Here is a 19,575-nt window from a genome sequence, read left to right as displayed (position 1 = left end):
TACAACTCAAATATACTTTCCTTACATCAAAATGACATCTTTTTGGCAGATTTAAAGATCAAAGCAATGCATTCAAACCTTGCAGATTATGATCTCTTCCAAAAAGGGGAGGTCCCCCCCAAGTTCCACCTTCTCAGTGTTTTTGCACATTCTGTGCTTCTCTCCAGTTGTGTCCAACTGCCCCCTCTCCTCCCTATTCTTGCCTTCCTCACCGATGAAGTCTAAACACCCCTTTTTTTGGAATCGGGATTTTCAGTCTCACATCTGTACCATGACCTTTGACCAACTTGGATAGGTGTTCACAAAGCCCTCGAACGGTACTTTTTTCCTCCCACAAAAGTGCCTGTTTGGATCAAATGAGCTTTTTACTCTCATGACCCTGCAAACCATTAGCACCATCTCTATAGAGCAGGAAGGAGCATCAGAACGTCTGCATTTTATCCTAAACTTACTGTCTTCGGGATTCAGGACTTAACGTGGGGCTCCAAGAGCTGAATGGAATCCATCGTCTTGGGGGGACAGATACACAGGAATCACACAGTTTTGCGCTAGAAGCATCTATCATTTTGAGTTTATGGGAGGATCCAGCTCGTTCCTGCCTGTGGTATACACAGTGCTTACCCGTGCTTACGCAGTGCCCGCATGTCGCGCTCTCCCCAGTTCCCACGAAAGGGGGCTGATTTCCCATTAATGTGTTTTAACACTGGGAGATTCTCTGGTGGAGGAGGGGGTATAGCTGGATGGGAGGACCTGAATTACATAAACATCCAGACTGGTCTCAGGCCAAGTTTGTTCCTGGTCACAGAATGACGGGACCACACAGAGCCAGTCCCATGGACTCAGCCGGGCTCTCAGCTCTGTGCTCCTGATCGAGACGGACCCAGGCTCTTCCTCCCAGATCAACACCCTCATAGATGACAGTAGTCCCCCCACCTCATGCAGGAGGGTGACTTCTGCCCCAGCCCACTCATGCCTCTTCTTTTTCTGACTTCCTAAGAAAATCTGTGTATCACTCATTTTTGTACAGATTTCATTTTCTGGCTCACCTGTGCTGGTCTTACCTTCCTGGACTAGAAATTCTTCGGACAAGGAATTGTGCCTTTTTCCTTTTCCTCTCCCTTGCATACCTGCTGCTGAGCTGAAGACATACCAAGTACTGAAGCAATCCCGGCTGTCTACCGTCTACCAGAACAGGACACTTCCTCTCTGGCCAACGACACGTGTCCTGCGTGTCTTCCCTTCCCCGGGACCGCTCTTCCACTGCTGTGGGTTTTAATGCTGTAGGTTTAATACCTCTACGTGTCAGCCACTCCATCTGACAGATCCAAGGGGACCTCGTCACCCCAACATGTTTTCTAGTCACCCCAACATGTTTTCTAGTGGATTCTCTGCTAACCACTCTACAAAAGGAGGTGGCTTTTGTAGGGTGAGCAATCACACCTAAGTACGTTTTTTTGTTTAAGGGTCAGATTTTATTTTCAAGTTTTCATTTTGCTTCTACTTCTTTGTGAGGTTCACTTCTAATTTATGTCCAACAAGAAATGCTTCCCATATCTCTAATAAATTCCCCCAAAGGAAAAAAAGCCTGAGTGAATTAGACTATGGGATTATTGCCACATTAACAGCAGTGTGTTTCATTTGGTTGTGTTTGTGTGTTTCTAGTGTTAACACCGGTGCATCTAGGAAGCCTTCATAAATTAGAGCTTGATAAAGGAGATTGGATTTAATCTATGACTTGAAAACCAAAACAAAACAAAATGGGTGTCGACTGGATGAATAATGAAGAAACGCTAAGAACAAAGCCATCATTTCCTCCTCAGCCTCTTACCAAACTGTGCCCTCCCTGCTCTTTCTGGAGGACCAGGGAAGGCCTCAAATCTCATCCCCACTCCTGCAATTCTCCGTTAGCAAGGAACAATACTAGGAATAAATGGAGCCTTAGAGCTGAGTGGCTCAGCTCGAAGAGCCAGGGCCACGTAATGAGCTTAGTTCCCTAGCAACCTGTACATAAGTATTCCTGATAAAATGGATTACATACTGTGGATGAATCCCAAGTAAGTATCATACTGACCCAACAAAGGAGTTAATTTGTACCTTCTGCCACGCCACAGGGGACTGAGAGAATTCTTTTTAGCTGTTATCCCTGCTAGTATTCTCCCCCTGGAACATCACGGTAAAACAAAATGCCCACATGGGGTCAAAAGTGGATGTTTCGACTTTTGTTAAAAAAAAAAAAAAAAAAAAAATTCTCCTAACAGGAAGAAGAGGGTCTGTTTTCCTTCCATTGCTTTCCCAATACAACTCAGATTGCCTAAAATACTACCCTCCAAAGAGTTATTCCAGAGTGTCCTGAGCAACAGACATAAGTAGTCACCCCACCATAAATCAACCAACCGCCATTTTATTTACACCTTGGTCTCTTAGGAGTTTGGTTTGTGTTCATCAGTCCTCAGGGACCTACTCTGCACTGGACATTCAGACAAAATGAAATTTCTAGAAGCCAATGGGGTGTGACTCCAGGCTCTGGCACTTCTAGCTGTGTGACCTCTCTTTGGAATAATAGGTCTACCTTAGAGGGTTGACTTGAAAATTAGATGAGTTAATATATATAAAGTGTCTGACATTGAACCTGAAGTATAAGGACTCCTATAGAAATTGTTGCTAGTATTGTCATTACTGAGCAAAGAACAGCCCTGAAATGGAAGATGAAGACTAGCCCACCTAGATGACCCCTAGCCCCCCTTTCTCAGACGCCAACAGCAGTCTGCAAAGACAAACCACCAGAAGGGTAGTTTTGTTGGAGACATTCTTTATTGAAACCAGAAATCTCCTCCTCCCATACTGGGGAGCTGGCTCCAATATGTGACCCCCTCCACTCATCATACCAGTGATAGGAAAGAGACAAAGGGTCTAGCAAGAATTTACTAGAATCTTGTGGATGAAACAAAGCAGTTAGAGAGGATATGCAGAAGCCACTGTCATGGTGACATTGTGTTGGCTCTAGTTCAAGTTATGGGTTGGGCAGTCAGAATGATGAACTACCCAACTCCTAGGGACATACAATCAAAGATGTGTCCTCACACATTAACTAGTTACACTTCTAAGTATATTTGATTATTAAGAAAAGATTTTATAATTAAGAAAAAGGAGGTAACAAGGCATTCATCTTCTAGTTGAGTAGACACTTCTCCTAACAGGACAGACCCTCCTGATGGACTCACGAGAGGAACAGATGAATTCAGAGAATGGGCCACAGCTATAGTAAAGGATAATCTGGGCTCAGGTTAGGAGGCAGATAATATATAATTTCTCTTTGTATAGCTATTGTGCCCAGGGGTCAACCCTACCAACAATGGTGTCTTAACTCTGTTTCATGAACGATTTTCCCACTGGTCAGAAGAGGTGATCATTATAGGCAAACAAAGCACGATAAAGCTCTCCATCCAGTTTAAGCCCTGTCTTTGTAAAGGATATTGAAATCGTTACCAAGATAAGACAGAAGCTAACATTTACCGCGCCTTCTGTGTGCTAGAAACTGTGCTATGCTTTAACGGGACCACCATAATACCTCCGAGTAGCTCTTCCTATGTGGTACCATTAGTCATCAGAAGTATGTCTGAGTTTGGAACCCTGTTGAAGAAGGACAGCCCTGTGAACATAAAGGCTTTGATCAACGCAGAAGCTTTCACTGAACTGAGCACTGAAAAAGGAATACTAAAGAGAAGCACTGTTCATTGATTTTATCCTTGTTTTTTTCTGACTCACATTAGCAGCAAGCAAGTCTGGAAGGGTCCTGGGTATATGGTTCCCAGTGAGCTGCATTTTCAAAGAGCTTTCAAATCCTATAGATCATGTTTTCTGATTCCTTCTGTTCTTCTAATTACCCAGCTTCAACTATGAGTGAGGAAATCAGTGCCCAGAGAAACATCTCAAAAGAAGCATCAGTGGCAGACCCAGAATTCCTGGACTCACGGTGCCTTCGTTCCTATATCCCATTTTCCCTACAAATCAATAGAGCACAGACAAACACAAGCAGCGGAATGGGACATGCCCACCACCTGGCAAGGTCTCAAAGTCAAAGCATTAAGGGCCAACAGGGCCATCTGAAGTATCTGAGGCCATCGGAACAAAAAGTTCAGATTGTGTGAGGAAAGCCTGTTGCATAAGTTGAGTAATCTCAATAGACTGGCATCTACAAAATGCCCCATGTGGAAAACAACATCAGTCTACTATCAAAATTCAACAGGAATCTAAAAATAGACACACACACACAGACACACACACACACACACACACACACACACACACACACAGAGTAAATCCCGAAACCCAGCAGATGGTGTTGCGGGTAGGCAGGGGGTCTGACGTCAACCAATGAGGAAACTGGCTTTGTTTGGTGAATGGGTTCAATGACTTGACCCTCTAGTTTTAGATTTCAAGTTGAAGCTTTGTATTAAATCTGATCCTGTGTACCCACTGGACTGTGAGCAAAGGACACCTTAGAAGTGTGTAGGTCACTGAGCCTAACTGGTAGCCATCTAAATCCACATTTCTAATCGGGATTACACCACTGATATTTTCTTGACTATCCAAAGGAGCACTCTACTTTCTTCACCAGCAGGCTGGCCTTTCTAGATGTAGAGGGAAGGTCAAATGGCCCATGACAATTCTTCCTTCCGAAGCTCTCTCCTACTACCTCTGGACACACGTGGGTTACTGAAACAGCCTCTTTCCCATATCTCTGCTTTTCCTTTTTCCTTTTTGTCCATGCCATACAGAGGTACCACACTGTGCTTTCTAAGTCCTCACTTCCTCAAGGAACGTTTTATCTCCAGAGTAGTTCCAAACTCCTTGCCTGGCGTTGTAAGAACTCCCCAGCTTGGCCAGAATCTCATGAAGGTGTCTTTCTCGCCCCCTCCCACTGTGGGCCTCCTGGTTCAGCACAGCCAGCGCTCTCCTTTCACTGGGGGTCTGTTTCTGCAAACTCTTCCTTTTCCTGCGGTTCCCCGTGCTCTGAGTCCCAGCTCTGGCACTGAGCTAGCTGTGTGGCTAGCTGGCACTAGCCAGCTGGCACTGGCCAAGCTGCTGAGCGCCCGAACCTCAGTTTCCTCATCTGCCCAAAGAGACGACGGAAGCACCACACCCCACGAAACTCTGCGTAACACTGCATTAGTTCTACGCGGGACTTGCTACATGCTAGGTGCTCATTAAGTAGAAGCCTCTCAGTGCCCCTCATCACATACTATCTTTATTCTCAGTTACTGACTGATGTATATTTTATCTTCTCTCCTTGAACAGAAGAGTTATAGTCCCTGCTGTCTGCCAATGGCGCCTGATATGGTGCTGGCACAGAGCAGATCTTCATGACCAACTTTCTCGTCATTGGAGTAGTGTCATATCCTAGCCACGTCAGTCTACTTCTCTCCCTCTCTCTCTCTCTCTCAGTCTCTCTCTCTGGTGGAAAACCTTCCTCAGTGAGCCAAACTGGATTATACACATGCCTCTAGGTATCGTTTTCTGCAAATGCTTGTATTAATCACCCAACCGATTCAGGGATGGCACTCACAGAGAATGTGAGAAATGTATGTTTTAAATCTGCTTCCCCAAATGCCATCTCTACCTAAATCTCAGGAATGCACCCATTGTAATCATGGAAGGACATTTGTAATGGCACCTTCAGGAATCACTGCTGCAGATCAACAACAGCTTACATTCGGGTAGGTAAGAATCATCAAGAGTTATTCCAGACCCTCAGAGGTTACAGTGGTTTTAAACTGTTGTTTTGTTTTGAAGTGAAATCCCCTCTTCAAATGATAGGTTGCTTGGAATCCTTCTGTGTGAAGCAGTTAGAAGTGCTCCTTTTGGAGAAGGGGGCGAGTGAGGGTCCTCTCGCCACAGCATACACAGGGTCTGTGTGTCCTCGTGTGTGGACACACACATGCACACACACACGGCATCTCCACAAAAGCTCACACAAAAACTACAGCTTAGAATATGCAAATAGTTTAGGAGGATGCGTATGTATATTCCTTTGTGGTAGAAAGAGCATTTACTAGATAAGCATCTAGTAAAGGAGTTTAAATTCTGATCTGCCATATGTCACTGTCAAATAGATTATTTACAATCTGTACTCAAGTTTATGTTAGAGAGAGAGAGAGAGAGAGAGAGAGAGAGAGATACAAATAGAAGGAGGCAGTTCTGCTGCAGGGAGGCAAAAGCCATTTCTGGGCAGTGCCTTCTGGGTCACTTCCTGCCAACGTGAGCGCCACAGGGCACCAAGCATGAACTGATGACCTTGCAGCCCCCAAATCCAGCATTTCTTTACAAGAGGCTCCCACGTATTGTAGAAACCTTAGAAATCATTTGATGGAAGAATAGTTAGTGACAACGGGAAAGGTTACACGGTATCACCTGGTGAAAGTTTCTCATATAGACTATGATACCAACTTTATAAATAAACAGATAGCTACTTTTACACTGGAAATATATCAGAATGTTACAGATCGTAGGAACTGTTCTTATTTGCCTGGCCTTTACTGAACTTTCCAAATTTTCTACAATGAATAAAAATTCTCTGTGATAAAATTTAAATATTTTGTATGTATTTTATTTTTTAAAGTTTTCATGTATTTACTTTGAGAGAGTGAGTGTGAGTGAGTGGGGGAGGGGCAGAGAAGGAGAGAGAGAATCCCAAGCAGGCTCCGCGCGCTGTCAGCACAGAGCCTGACATGGGGCTCTAACTCATTGAACATGAGATCATGACCTGAGCTGAAACCAAGAGCCAGACACTGAGCCACCCAGCGCTGCAAAATTAAATGTTATTTTTTAAAAACCAAGGACAACAGTTTCTGAAAGAAAACAAAGCGATGAGTTCTAGGCAGCAGGTGCATGCCAGCACGTTTCCCACTGCGGTACAACAAGCATGTTCCCGTAGGCTTCGAGTTCCAGGAGGCTGGGAAACATAACTATTGGGTTCACCACTAACCCCCTCGGCAGGCAGCACGGGCGCCATGACACCCATGGCGTGGTACATAGCGGTTGCTCAGTAAGTGATGGCTGAATGGTCAGGTGTGAGGACCTCATTCTACACCAGCTCATCTTGGATATTCAGACAGTCCCTGATTTCCTATGGCTCAATTTATGAGTTTTGTGATTTATGATGTTGTGAAAGCAATATGCATTCAGGGGAAACCATACTTGAGATGTTGACCTTTACCCAGGCTAGTGATCGCGGTATTCTTTTGAGGCTGGGCAGTGGCATGAGCCCCAGTTCCCAGTCAGCCACACGCTCACCGGGGTCAACAGCCCATGTGCCTACAGCCAATCTGTATCCATATAACCATTCTGTTTTTCATTTCAGGACAGAATTCAATCAGTCACATGAGATGTGCAACAGTTTGTTGTAAAATAGGCTTGGTGTTAGATGGTGCTGCCCACCCGTAGGCTAATGTAAGTATTCTGATCATGGCTAAGGAAGGCTGGGCTAAGCTATCATGCTTGGGAGGCTAGGGGGATTAAGTGCGTTTTTGATTTAGGGTATTTTCAACTTATGATGGGTGTGTGAGGACGTTACTCGGTTAAGCAGAGAAAGAGCTCTGATTCCTGTGTCCATGTCCCCTCTCTCTTCCCTTCTCTTATACTCTCTGAAAACAGGCACAGCCTGACAGATCCTGCTACACCCACCAGCGTTTTTTAAAATTTCAATCTGAGTCCACGTGAGATAGAGCTATCATCCTTAGACCCTTTCTCCTGTGTGTGACAGCAAATGGAGACAGGGGAAAGGAGTTTGGAGGTGAGGCCATCTCAAGCAGAGAATTTGAACAGGAGAAAGGAGCTCAACAGAATAATGTGTGAACAAGGACTATCGGCAAATCTCCGTTCCGATCTGGATTCTATTATAGACAAGTTGTAAGGTTTGCTGGGCCTCAGTTTCCCATCTGAAAAAGAGAGTAACCACACTTGCTTCCCAGAGACACATTTAGGAGGATGCTCAATGGCTGATATAAGCGAAGGCATTTTTAAAAGCAACTGTCCTACCAAAGGCAAGGTTTCCTTAGAGGCAAAGGGGCAGGAGCATCGTAGATGAAGAGCCAACATGCACACCTCTCTGTCCCCGGGGCACATCAACACGAATTAACTCTAAAACCTTTGTTTCATCAGGCAGAGTGCATCCTGGTATGTTTCAAGACCTGAGTCAGATCCTTCTTCTCCGGGAAGCCTTGCTTGATTATGAAAACCCTTATCTCCTCTGACTGGCTTGGGCATGCCTGGCCTGTCCGCACATAGACACATCCTAACACACACACACACACACATTCTCGCTTGCTCTCTCCCTCTTGCTCTCTCTCCATCCCCACCTTCCTCTCTCGCTCTCTCTCCTTCTCTCCCCCCTCTCAATCCCCACCAGCCCTCCATGGCCTCAGATCACCCCTCCTCAACAGAATAGAGTTTATCCGCCGCACTAGTTTGATTTGAGAGCATCTTGATTTCCAGGTGACTGCCTGACCCACACGCCAACTCATGGTGTTGAACCTGTCAGCTGACTCCTGTGAGGCACCAGATCCAGTCAAAACCCCGCAGCCCCTCCACGTCTGGCTGCTTCACACGGATGCTCTAGCAGGAGGCACACTTCATTCAAGTGTTTCTTGGCTCTTAGAGACTTAATCTGACACAGTCCCCTCTTTTTAAAAAAATCTCCCAATGGCCTAATTTTTTACTTTGCTCTTTGCTTTTGTCTTTGCCGTCCCACAGAAGCAATGATCGAAATAAACATCAGGGCTCCTTGCAACTGTCATTTTTCCCCCTCCACTGGTGTCAACACCCCTGCTCTGTAGTTCTCACCCCCCGCTTACACAGATGATTAAAACTCATTTGAAAAACGTCTCCAGTTGCTTTTTAAGGATTTTTCCATTCTGCATTTCCCCCAGGGCAGCCAGGGAGGCTGGCCAAGGGGGATGCTCTAGGAGTTCACCCTCTGTTTCCTTCACAGCAGCTGAGGGAGGCACAGCCCTCCAGGAGCCAGCTTCCCAGGCCCGGCGGGAAATGCCAAAGGAAGGGGGTTGGGGGTGGTGAGGTAGAGATTAATATTTTTAAAGAGGAAAAATCATGGATGAAATTACTCAAGACAAGTTTTATGGGATCCAGTCGGAAGCGGTGATTTCACAACGGGGATCATACATAGGATCTAAAAATGCCTGAGAATTTTACTTCCTGTAACTACACAAACAAAAACAAAAGCAGAAACAAACCCATCGCTCAGTGGCTCTCTCATCCCTAGCTTCCTGTGGGTGAGTGAGAGGCCTGAAGAGGCGGCTCCTGAAGTCACTCCTCTCCCTAAGCCCCGACCTTGACCAAACCTATAACTTGAGGAGCCGCGCTGGGTGCCTCACCCAGTGAGGTTGGCTCACAGGACAGCAGGCCTGGAACATGGCAGGTGGGGTGCCCAGCCCCTGCACAGAACTTCTGACTCCCCCCAAACTTTCCCAGTAGTCTACTGTGAAGAGAAGCCGTGCTGAGAACACAGTCAATGAGCACATATTCTGTACGCTATATGTATTACACACTGTATTCTTACAATAAAGTAAGCTAGAGAAAAGAAAACATTATTAAGAAAACCTTGAGGAAGAGAAGATAACATTTGTAGTCCCGCACTGCCTTGAAAACAACCCGCACATAAGTGGACCAGATCGAGATCATGTTGTCCAAAGGCCAACTGTACTTCCGTCCCCTCTCTACCCATCATCTGATCTCACAGGTGCAGGAATTTTCTAAACACCCTCCACTCTCCCTCTCCTTCCCTGTTGCTGTTCTGCCATCGTCATTTGCATAGAAGTAGGGCACAGAAAGAGGTGAGAGTTCCAGGGTTGGGAAACAGTCGCGGAAAGGAGATTTATTGATAAGTTTTAGGTTTCCTCAGCCATCTCTCTGCCCTTATCCTCTTTCAAATGCCACCCATGCTTTAAGGCCCTGGTTTTGTTCCACCTCCTCGAGGAAGCCTTTCCAACTGCCCTTTGAAGAGCCTCCAATGTCTTACCTCCATGGTCCCAGTAGAGGAGCTCTCCATCACTCCGCACATCTGTCTCTCCAGTAGACAGTCATCTCTGTGAGTTCGGAGTTGGTATGTTTGGGGCTTTGTAACCCTAGAATCTAGCAGTGTTGAACGTATAATAGAGGCTCAAAAAAATACCTATATATTCATCAAAATCATTACACACCCTACTTTTTGAACCAAGAAACAGTTATTGTGTGTGTGCGCGAGAATAGTAAACACTGTTGTAATTTAACATCATCCATTTAAAAGCCATCTGGCACTTTTAAATATGGAAATTTTAGTTTCTCATCCAAATCAACAGATGATATGTTTTCTGTAATTCTGGATGGCTATGTCAATCTTGAGCAGAACGCTTTTATGAAATAAGAATTACATTGAGGGTTCTTTAGTGGTGAGAGAGAGGATCCGATAGAAAGGAGTTGGAAGTCCCTTATCCATCTTTCACACTACATGTTTGATAGTTAACGAAATATAGTTTTGCAGCTTTCCTTAGTTCAGGCTACTTCACCAGCCCCAAGAGCACACAGCGTAGCAGGAGCTGAAGTCAAACATACTAGTTTGAATTTGACTGAAATTGAAGTTACTGGCTTAATTCACTGGTCTGTCTGCCTTTTCTTACTAGCACTGGAACATCAGAGCAGTTCCATTTGCTTTTCTTCCTTCCAGATCCCCAGAAGAAGGATCTGAGTACATGGACCAACAGCAGGCAGGCATGGCGCAGAAAAGGCCAACTTGCCCTTGACGTGTACCTTCGGTGGGCTGTGGGGACCAGATCTAACTCATGGCTTGACATCATGACTAGTGCCAGTAGGTGTATACGGTTATCGCCATCGGTCACCACACCAGACATGGCACCCACACCTCACACACATCTAAGTCCTGTCGGACAACCTGTGTAGCGTGTGGCCCGAAGCTATGCACAAACTATCAGGAAGTTCTAAAGTGTGTTTCCATGGGGGCCCTTTTTTCCTACACAGTGAAAAACAAAGGCTCACCTAAAAGTAATTAAACCTGACTTAACATTATTGCTGCTTTGTGTGTCATAATTAAACAAGAATGAAAGAAATCTTAATAGGATTGCAATCAGATCTCACATTCCTTTATCATGTATTAGAGACTTAGTTGAAACCAGGTTCAGGGTAACTCAGAGGAATGGTCCTTTCTTTTGAGGAAAAGTGAAACAAAAGCAGGACTGAGCTACAGCTACTGAGCCCGGCTCCTGTTCCCACCCAGACCCTGGCCCAACCCTCCCCTCCTCAAAGCCTGGCTTGAGCTCCCCCTCCCCACTCCAAAGTCCAAGAGCACATCTCCTCTGAGTCCTCCTGGTTTGAACACCCCATCCAATGCTGTTTGCGGCCATTTGTTTACAGAAGGAGTATAAACTCCCCATGGCTTCTGGAGTAAACCCTTCCACTTTTTGCTGATAAGCCCAGAGCCAGCACCTACCTCATAGTCAGGTGAGTGAATAATAGCTACTCTTTAAAACCATGACTACTTGGGGTGCCTGGGTGGCTCAGTCGGTTAAGCGTTTGACTTCAGATCAGGTCATGATCTCATGGTTCATGAGTCCAAGCCCTGCATTGGGCTCCGCGCTGACAGGACTGGAGCCTGCTTCATATTCTGTGTCTCCTTCTCTCTCTGTCCCTCCCCCACTCATGGTCTGCTGTCTCTCAAAAATAAATGTTAAAAAAAAAAAATAAAACATGACTACTGGTTGTCATAGGAAAAGTCACCTTTTCTAGAAGTTAGGAGTTCATAAAATGATTCTTCTTAAGATTGCTTTCATTAATAAGCTAAGGTCCTTCAGTGAGGTTAAAATGTGATTCACTGTCAAAGAATGAGATGAACACATGTCTGCTGTGTAATGTGGGATGTGCTACTGCTCTATGGAATAATGGTGGCAGGGCAGAGGTGGGGCAAAGTTGCTCCTGTAACTGTGGCTACCTGACATCAGCCTGAGAAAAAGAGTTAGTAAATATCTCAACTACTAAAGTCACTTCTCTCCCCAACCCCATGCTCCAGCCACCCAGACCCCAATCTCCATGTCAGTTTGGTTATTATTCTACTATAAAGGAAATCCACGGTGTTTGTTAAATACTGTTTTGTGTTCCAAAAGCTGCCATATAATGAGGCACCTTAGCCTTAATATTCTACAATGCACAGAGGAGAACAATGCTGACATGGAAGACCTCCATTCCCGTATCTCACTTATTCACCAAGAGGTGTAGGAAAGCTGACCCTCCACTGCGGCTTCCCCAGGATGTTGAACCTCTTGGCAATATACCTAAAGAAAAAAACACCAGTGTGGCTCTCTACCCAGGAAACCTCCTCAGATAGTGAAAGATATGGCTACCTGTTAGGCGTAGCAGAAGAAGGGGAACGCTCCTCCCACAGAGGGGGACATGGTGCTGGGTCAGATAAGAAAGAATATCGGTGTGACATCAGAGCAAGGTCTCATTGGACTGAGAGTCCCAAAGACCAGATGCTAAGTCTGCCTTGGCCAAAAGAGAGTGTCTATGGGCATCTTTGATATCTGATGTTCTCACTGGTGCAAAAGTAGAGTAGAAGAGATAATTTTTATAAAATCTTCCAACCTTCCAATTCTGACAGTGAACACCTACCAAATGTGAGGCCCTGTGACAGGTGACATAGAAGATAAAGACTTAAAAGGCACATTTTTCATTAATGTAGAATTACACTCCAGTGGAGAAAAGAAAAAGTTAACCATACGATTGATCCTCTTTTATCAAGTTGGGCTCCACACAGGTACACATACATGCTTAGACCCATAAATATTAGGCATCACATAACACATTTCAAAAACAAGGATAGCTAATGACTCTGGCACTTGTTCAGAAAAGGGATTTCCAGATTTTCAGAAGGTGTTTCTTATTCTCCTGAGAAATCAGAGGGATAAGAAAAATGCCACTAGATCACTGCTTCTCAGTGTGGACTAGGTAGTGGTATGAGTGAAGCTTGAGATCAAATGACTGGGAAACAGTAGACTAAACAAAGGCAATCTTTTTTTTTCCCCCATTGCATTTCTCCTCAGGGACTTAAATAAGCAAGTACATGTTGAAACAGTCTCGGAGAAGTCAAGGCTTCAATTTCCCAAACTATGGGTCACAGGATTATTCTTAGAGTTTCTCAAGTGATGAGGGTTCAGAGAAATACCCTGTGAAAACCAGTGTACCAAACAGACTGTAAACTCCCCTGAGGTCAGAGGTGGGAGAGACCACTGTATCTCAGTACCTGGCACATGGGAAGAATTCAATCAAATATCATAAAATAAAAATTTGCCAAATGACCAAATGAGTAATAGTTGAATTCAAAGTGGAAGAACATCATGGCAGTGACATAGAGGGGAGAGTGTGCCAAGGGGCAAGGGATCGTCTCTCCGTGATGGTGCCCTGCCCTGTCTGGGCTCCAGATGGGCACAGGGAGGAGTTTCAGGTGAGGCTGCCTTTGCCTTCTCAAGAAGCTAAGGACTACAAAGACCTTCACTCTCCCCAACAAAAGGGATAATAAAATAGGTGCTTCATGAAGAATGTTGGCGTTTCTATTATTTACTAAAAATAAGTTAAAAAACTCAGTTACAATAGTCATAGGTCAGACTCCATACTGCAGTTACAGATTATTTTCGTTTCTTCACTGCCACCTTCTGGTTCACAGGCTCCTGCATGGTCAATTGAAAATGAGCATTGTAAGCACTTGTCCACATCGTCTGCCTCATATGACATTATGCAAGTCAGAAGTGGTTAGGGTGGCCTTTATTCCTTTTCATTTGATCTTAAGGCAACAGAGAATTTAATGATAGAAAGTTAGGATTTTCCTAATGATAGAAAGTTAGGAGCGGAGCAAGGACTAACCACGCCTGTTATTTTGTCCAAGGAGCAAACACTGGGTTTAGCCATTTGGCTTCGTCTAGCTGCATTTGCAAAGAGTTCTATTGCCTTCTCATCCCTCCACAAGCACAACCCTGAATGGAAAATTCCATCCCCTTAAAAAGAAGATGCTGTTCAAATATACCCTGATCTTTTCAAGGGTAAAATCCATTGCACTTTTCAAGGCCTGTTAGAAAAGAATGGGAGGGTCTATAATTGATTTTTTTGGTTGAACATCAAGATACCATCACATCATACAGCGCTACCCCAAGATGGTGGCCCACCAGCTGCTTCCTAGACATACCTTGGTCTGAAAGCAGCAATAGAGTTGGGTTAGGTACGGGTGTTTCCGTGCCAGAGCCAAAATCCTCTTCTCTGTCATTGTGCAGTCCACATCATCATCCTGGAGGATGACATCCTTCTTTAAGACTTTCACAGCATATACTTCATCTTTGCCTTTCAGCTCGGCCAACATGACCTGCAATGAGCCAAAACCACTCATATCAATCTATACATGCATGGAATCCAAAGAAGAGACACAAGTCAATGCCAAATGCTTTAAAAACTTCTTTTTTCCTTTAATTTTAAATAACAACATTGAAAAATGTTTAGAAAAACCACCCACCTTAATGGAGGTACTATGATTCATGTATTTATTTTTAATCTCCAGCATAGGGCCCAGGCAAAGAAAAAAAAGGTCAATACACATCTGTTAAGTAATTATTCATACGTTCATATAGATTTGTCCTGCTTACAACTGTAGTATCACACATATAATTTTTCTTAACCAAATGTGATTTCATAAGGATTCCTCCTCTACATCATCACCATCATTATCAGGGATGCTTATACTCAACTCAAGTAAACATATTACTGGGGCGCCTGGGTGGCTCAGTCAGTTAAACATCTGATTCTTGTTTTCAGCTCAGCTCATGATGTCATGGTTGGTGGGCTCATGCCCCACATCAGGCTCTGAGCTCAGAGCACAGAGCCTACTTGCGATTCTCTTTCTCCGTCTCTCTCTGCCCCTCCCCTGCACATGCTCTCTTTCTCAAAATAAACTTAAAAAATTAAAAAAATAAACAATATTACAATTCACTTAACTGCTTACCTCATATTAGACACTTAAGTGGAATTTAATTGTTAAATACTATATAAATAAATTGGATTAGGTGTTTTTGTATATGTACTTGTTTTTTTCTTTTTTTGGCCACATCCTTAAGCTACAAAGTCTTAGAAGTTGATTACAGGGTTAACCATTTTGCACATTCCTTGAGTTTCAAAAAGGATGTACAATAGAATTTGCCACAAGGAACATGGAGTTGCTTTAGTTTTATGGCAACTTTGGGTGTTTTCCCTTAAAAAGTCTTTTAGCTCTGGAGCACCTGGGTGGCTTACTCAGTTAAGCATCTGACTTTGTCTTGGGTCCTGATCACACAGGATGTGGGTTCGAGCCCCGCATCAGGCTCTGTGCTGCCAGCTCAGAGCCTGGAGCCTCCTTCAGATTCTGTGTCTCCCCTTCTCTCTGCCCCTCCCCTGCTCATGCTCTGTCTCTGTTTCTCAATAATAGATAAATGTTAAAAGAAAAATAAAGTGTTTTTGCTCACAAAACAGGTGTGATATATAACCTCCAGCCTGTTTTAATTTGCAAGGAAGCTTTTTTTTTTTTAATTTTTAAATTTTATTTGAATCCACTTTAGTTAACATATAGTGTGATAATGGTTTCAGGAGTAGAATTTTGTGATTTATCACTTACATACAACACCCAGTGCTCATCCCAATGAGTGCCCCCTTTTTTTCTTTAAATGTTTTATTTATTTCTAGGAGAGAGAGAGAGAGAGACAGCGCGAGCAGGGGAGGGCCAGAGAGAGGGAGTCACAGACTGAAACAGGCTCCAGGCTCTGAGCTGGCAGTCAGCACAGAGCCCAACGCGGGGCTCAAACCCACGAACCGCGAGATCATGACCTAAGAGAAAGTCAGATGCTTAACTGGCTAAGCCACCCAGGCGCCCCCCAATGAGTGCCCTCCTTAACGCCCATCATCCATTTAGCACATATTCCCCCTCCCCTCCAGCAACCCTCAGTTTGTTCTCTGTATTTAGAGAAACTTTAAATTTTTTTCCCTCTAATTGTATTTGTGTGAACTGTCAGTTTTATATTTGTCGAGGTCACTTTGTTAGTTATCTACTACTTTATATTATGTTCTTAGGAGCCTGTAGGAGTTTGGTATGTAAAGATGCTAACACTTTGCTTTCTGTCAAGGTTTGTCTAAGCCTGTTAGGATTTCCCGTTCGATCTTCTCTCAGACAGGGTCACTTGTCCTTCTGTAACTACATCAGTCATGTTCGCCTTTGTGTTTCTTCTGACACTGGGACTGGGATTCTGTTTCCAGAGGGCAAATGAACAGTTTTATTGAAGGTTTCCTGTCGTTTGATATTTTTGCATTCATTTCTGCACAACGTGACAAGTCTTCCTTTTAAACAATCAGCTCCTAAGCACAGCCCTCCAAAGTGTGCTTCCAGAGCTCAAGAATGGGGAACTCAGAAGCCTCGAGAGGGAATTCAGGGGGCTACCTAAGGACCTTTCATCGCCCACACGCAACGCGCTCTTTCAAACTGGCTCCAACGTTGGCTGTGATATTTCCTAAGAAACAACCTAAATGCTCCGGAGTCTTCCAAGCTCCCGTCCTGCCAACACAGTCTGGAGACCTAGAAACTCTGAGCCTGCTTGTTTACCTTGATTCTCACTCAAAAGTGAAGCTACTCACATCCCAGAGTCAGGCCTGGACCCTGGGACTGGGGCTCGCTTCTTACTTACGGAGTCTTTGAAGAATGTGACGGATTGCTTCAGCAGTTGTTATTTCCACCCCCTTCAGTTACCTTCTCACTACAGTGATCTCAGGAGGAGATGGGGAAGGTGAGGGGCTGGGGGCAGGCCCCCAGCCTGAAGGCTTCCTGGGCTGTTCCCTGCAGAGAGTGGCAGAGCGGGCCTGCAGCTCGGCAAGATGGCTGACCCATTGGCTGGTGCTCTGAAGAGTTTGGACACGGGAGGGCACGTGACCCTGGGGAGCTGAGGGGGAGGGGAGGGCTGGGGCCTGCAGCCCAGAGCAGGGCCTGGGGAGATACCTCCCGTGAACTCCGGCCTTTAAGAAGGGCAAGGGAGTAATCGGGGGTCTCGGCTGAAAGATTAACCAGCATCCCAGGCTCTCTGCCCTTTCCACCTGCTTTCTAAAATGAACAGCGAGGATTTACCCACCTCGCTCTGCCATCGGAATGGTGCCTGATCACCACGAAAGCTTCATGGGACACACTCGGCACCATACCCTACATGTTCTGCTCATCCCAGTGTGAAGAGGGACAGGGAGACTGGCCTCGAGGACAAAGCAAAACCCAAGGCATGAGATGGCCTCATTCCTTTGCCAATGTGGAGAATTTACACAATGTGTGAATTTACTACAACATGTAGTAAATGCCAGAAAAGTCAGTTCAATAGCATTTACCTTTTAAAATAACCCACACTCAGATTTGCTTTGAGCTCTAAGCTCAATGAAGGCCGAGATTCTGGAGTTCATTTCTTAAAGTCTTGGTTACCAATGAAAGCCAGAAGTTCGCATGAAGCTCTGAGGAAGGGAAGAAATGTATCGCTGCTGGTATTGCTCACAGGAAGCCAAGCTCACGTAAAGCAATTTAAGCTTCTCAGAGTGCTCCCTTACCCATGATCTCCCTGGATGCCTGTGTCACAGGTTGACAAGTGAGAAAACCTGAGTCCCAAAGAAGTTCAGTGACTACACTGAAGTCTCACAGCTACTTAGCAGCAGAACCCGGGCTCCCACCTGCTCGGCCGCAGGCCGTTTCCACAGAGCAAGGAAGGAAGACGCAATAAGACTGGGCTGAAATGTTCTAGCTGAATCTGATTTAGATCAGACAGATGAGGCAATGCCACGGAGCAGAGAAAGTCAGATGTTGTACCCACGCATCCCACACACCTTGCCAAAGCTGCCTTTGCCCAGCACCTTGATGAAGGTGAACTCATCCAGACCCAAGCGCTTGGCCTGGCCCTGCCGCACTTCGCCGTTCTCGCCGGGGCTCGCCAGGTGGCCATCGCTGCAGGCCGCGGCTCTGTGCTCCTCCCCTCGGTTGTCAAACGACAAGGCCTTCCGAATGTTGTTTTCAAGTTCTTTTATTTCTAGAGCCAAGGGTGACAAGAGATCACCGTTAGTGCCTGCCTCAAGGTCCTTTCCCATCAGGACCCAGCACTCGGAACGTCCCCTTGACCCCAAGTCTGAGGCCTCCACCCTCCTTCTGGTTCTTCACAGCAGCCGATCCAGCGCAACATCCCTTCACACGCTCATTTGATCTACACGCTTTCACTGGCACCTAATGTACATGTAACGTCCACGCTCACTGGCACCTAACGTACATGTAATGTACACGCTTTCGTCGGCCCCCAATGTACGCGTCGGGTACACGCTTTCATCGGCATCTCGGTCTGCAAAGAGGAGGAGGACACAGTCCCCACCAGCCGATGCCTTCAGATTACACAAAAACTCGGCCCTCTCTCTGAAATCCCCCTTGGCCGGTTATTTTAGGCATGGTGTAGGAATCCTGGCCTTGTCTGGAACGCCGCAGAGCCTCAAAGGCAACAGGTACCTGTCAAGTTCCCTTTGAAACTTAGAACAATGGCTGACAACAGTCATCGCAGTCATCACTGGTGATAAGACTGTATCAAAAGCTAGGACGAGGAAGCCTTTAATTTGCAAAGCACTTTACTTGGTCCTGTTGTTGCATTTATTCTAACACCCATCTCCTACAAGGATATGAAACCAAATGAGCAGTGGGCTTATCATTAACGGAAGAATTGTTTCCCGAGGCTGACATGCTGTAAAATGATCTGAGCCGGGGCAGGGATTCCTCGGTTCCATTTCACAACCGTGGGACGGTCCTGTGCCTGCAGAGCACATGACCCAAACTACCTGGCGGTGATAACACTGGATGACCCTCTGACCTTTTCTGTTTGGGGAAGCTTTATTATTGGCTATTCATTCACCAAGGCACACACACACTCCTCATCGTAGAAGTGGGCACCAAAAGCACACTCCGGTTTTAAGAGAGGCCCATGAATAGCTGGGATGGTCGAAGGGGAACACAGACCATTAACCCTTAGGAATCAGGGGTAGGCATGATAAGCACGTGCTGCTCGACATAACGAGATCTGTAGCTTCTTTGCAAGGACTGAGGCCGATGAGAGCTCGCTCAAGGAGTCTGCATGTTTCTCAGACCTGGAGTCCGGCTCCTCTGAGATGTGCTGTGGGGGAGGGGAGGGCAGGGCGAGGGTGGTCCCCGAGTCTAAAGCTCTCCCCTTTGCCAATTCGGCTGTTTCCTCTCACTTATGCCTCTACTATGTATAAAATCTAGTCTCAGCGAACGGCTCAAAGTCTCAGTTTTCAAGGCGAACTCTTAAATGGATTTTAGAAAACAGAACTTGGTGGTTAGGGGTTCTAGGGCTTGAAGAAAATGTCATTCTGGGCGTTCTTGCCCTGGAAGGAAGAGAAACTATGTGATATCCCCTGTTTTTTGTGTTTTTTTTTTTTTAATTTTTTTCTTTCTTTCTTTTTTTAAAATAGTTTATTGTCAAGTTGGTT

General features: G+C 45.4%; 1 protein-coding gene across 11 annotated transcripts in view; it reads right to left on the bottom strand.

The window, feature by feature from the left end:
* PRKCE (protein kinase C epsilon) overlaps positions 1-19,575 on the bottom strand; it is a 490,916-nt gene that overhangs the window by 136,332 nt on the left and 335,009 nt on the right. For all 11 annotated transcript variants that reach the window (XM_077749323.1, XM_077749327.1, XM_077749329.1 and 8 more), the window contains 2 exons: positions 17,920-18,119; positions 14,240-14,413 (listed from right to left, as the gene is read on the bottom strand). In XM_077749323.1, the coding sequence (XP_077605449.1) occupies positions 14,240-14,413; positions 17,920-18,119 (374 nt within the window). The remainder of the gene's footprint in view (positions 1-14,239; positions 14,414-17,919; positions 18,120-19,575) is intronic.

This window comes from Crocuta crocuta, unplaced genomic scaffold, assembly GCF_008692635.1.
Source record: "Crocuta crocuta isolate KB4526 unplaced genomic scaffold, BGI_CrCroc_1.0 scaffold118, whole genome shotgun sequence".
Classification (NCBI taxonomy): Eukaryota; Metazoa; Chordata; class Mammalia; order Carnivora; family Hyaenidae; genus Crocuta; species Crocuta crocuta.
Note: the sequence above shows the minus strand (reverse complement) of the source record. Positions and strands in the feature narration are given on the sequence as shown.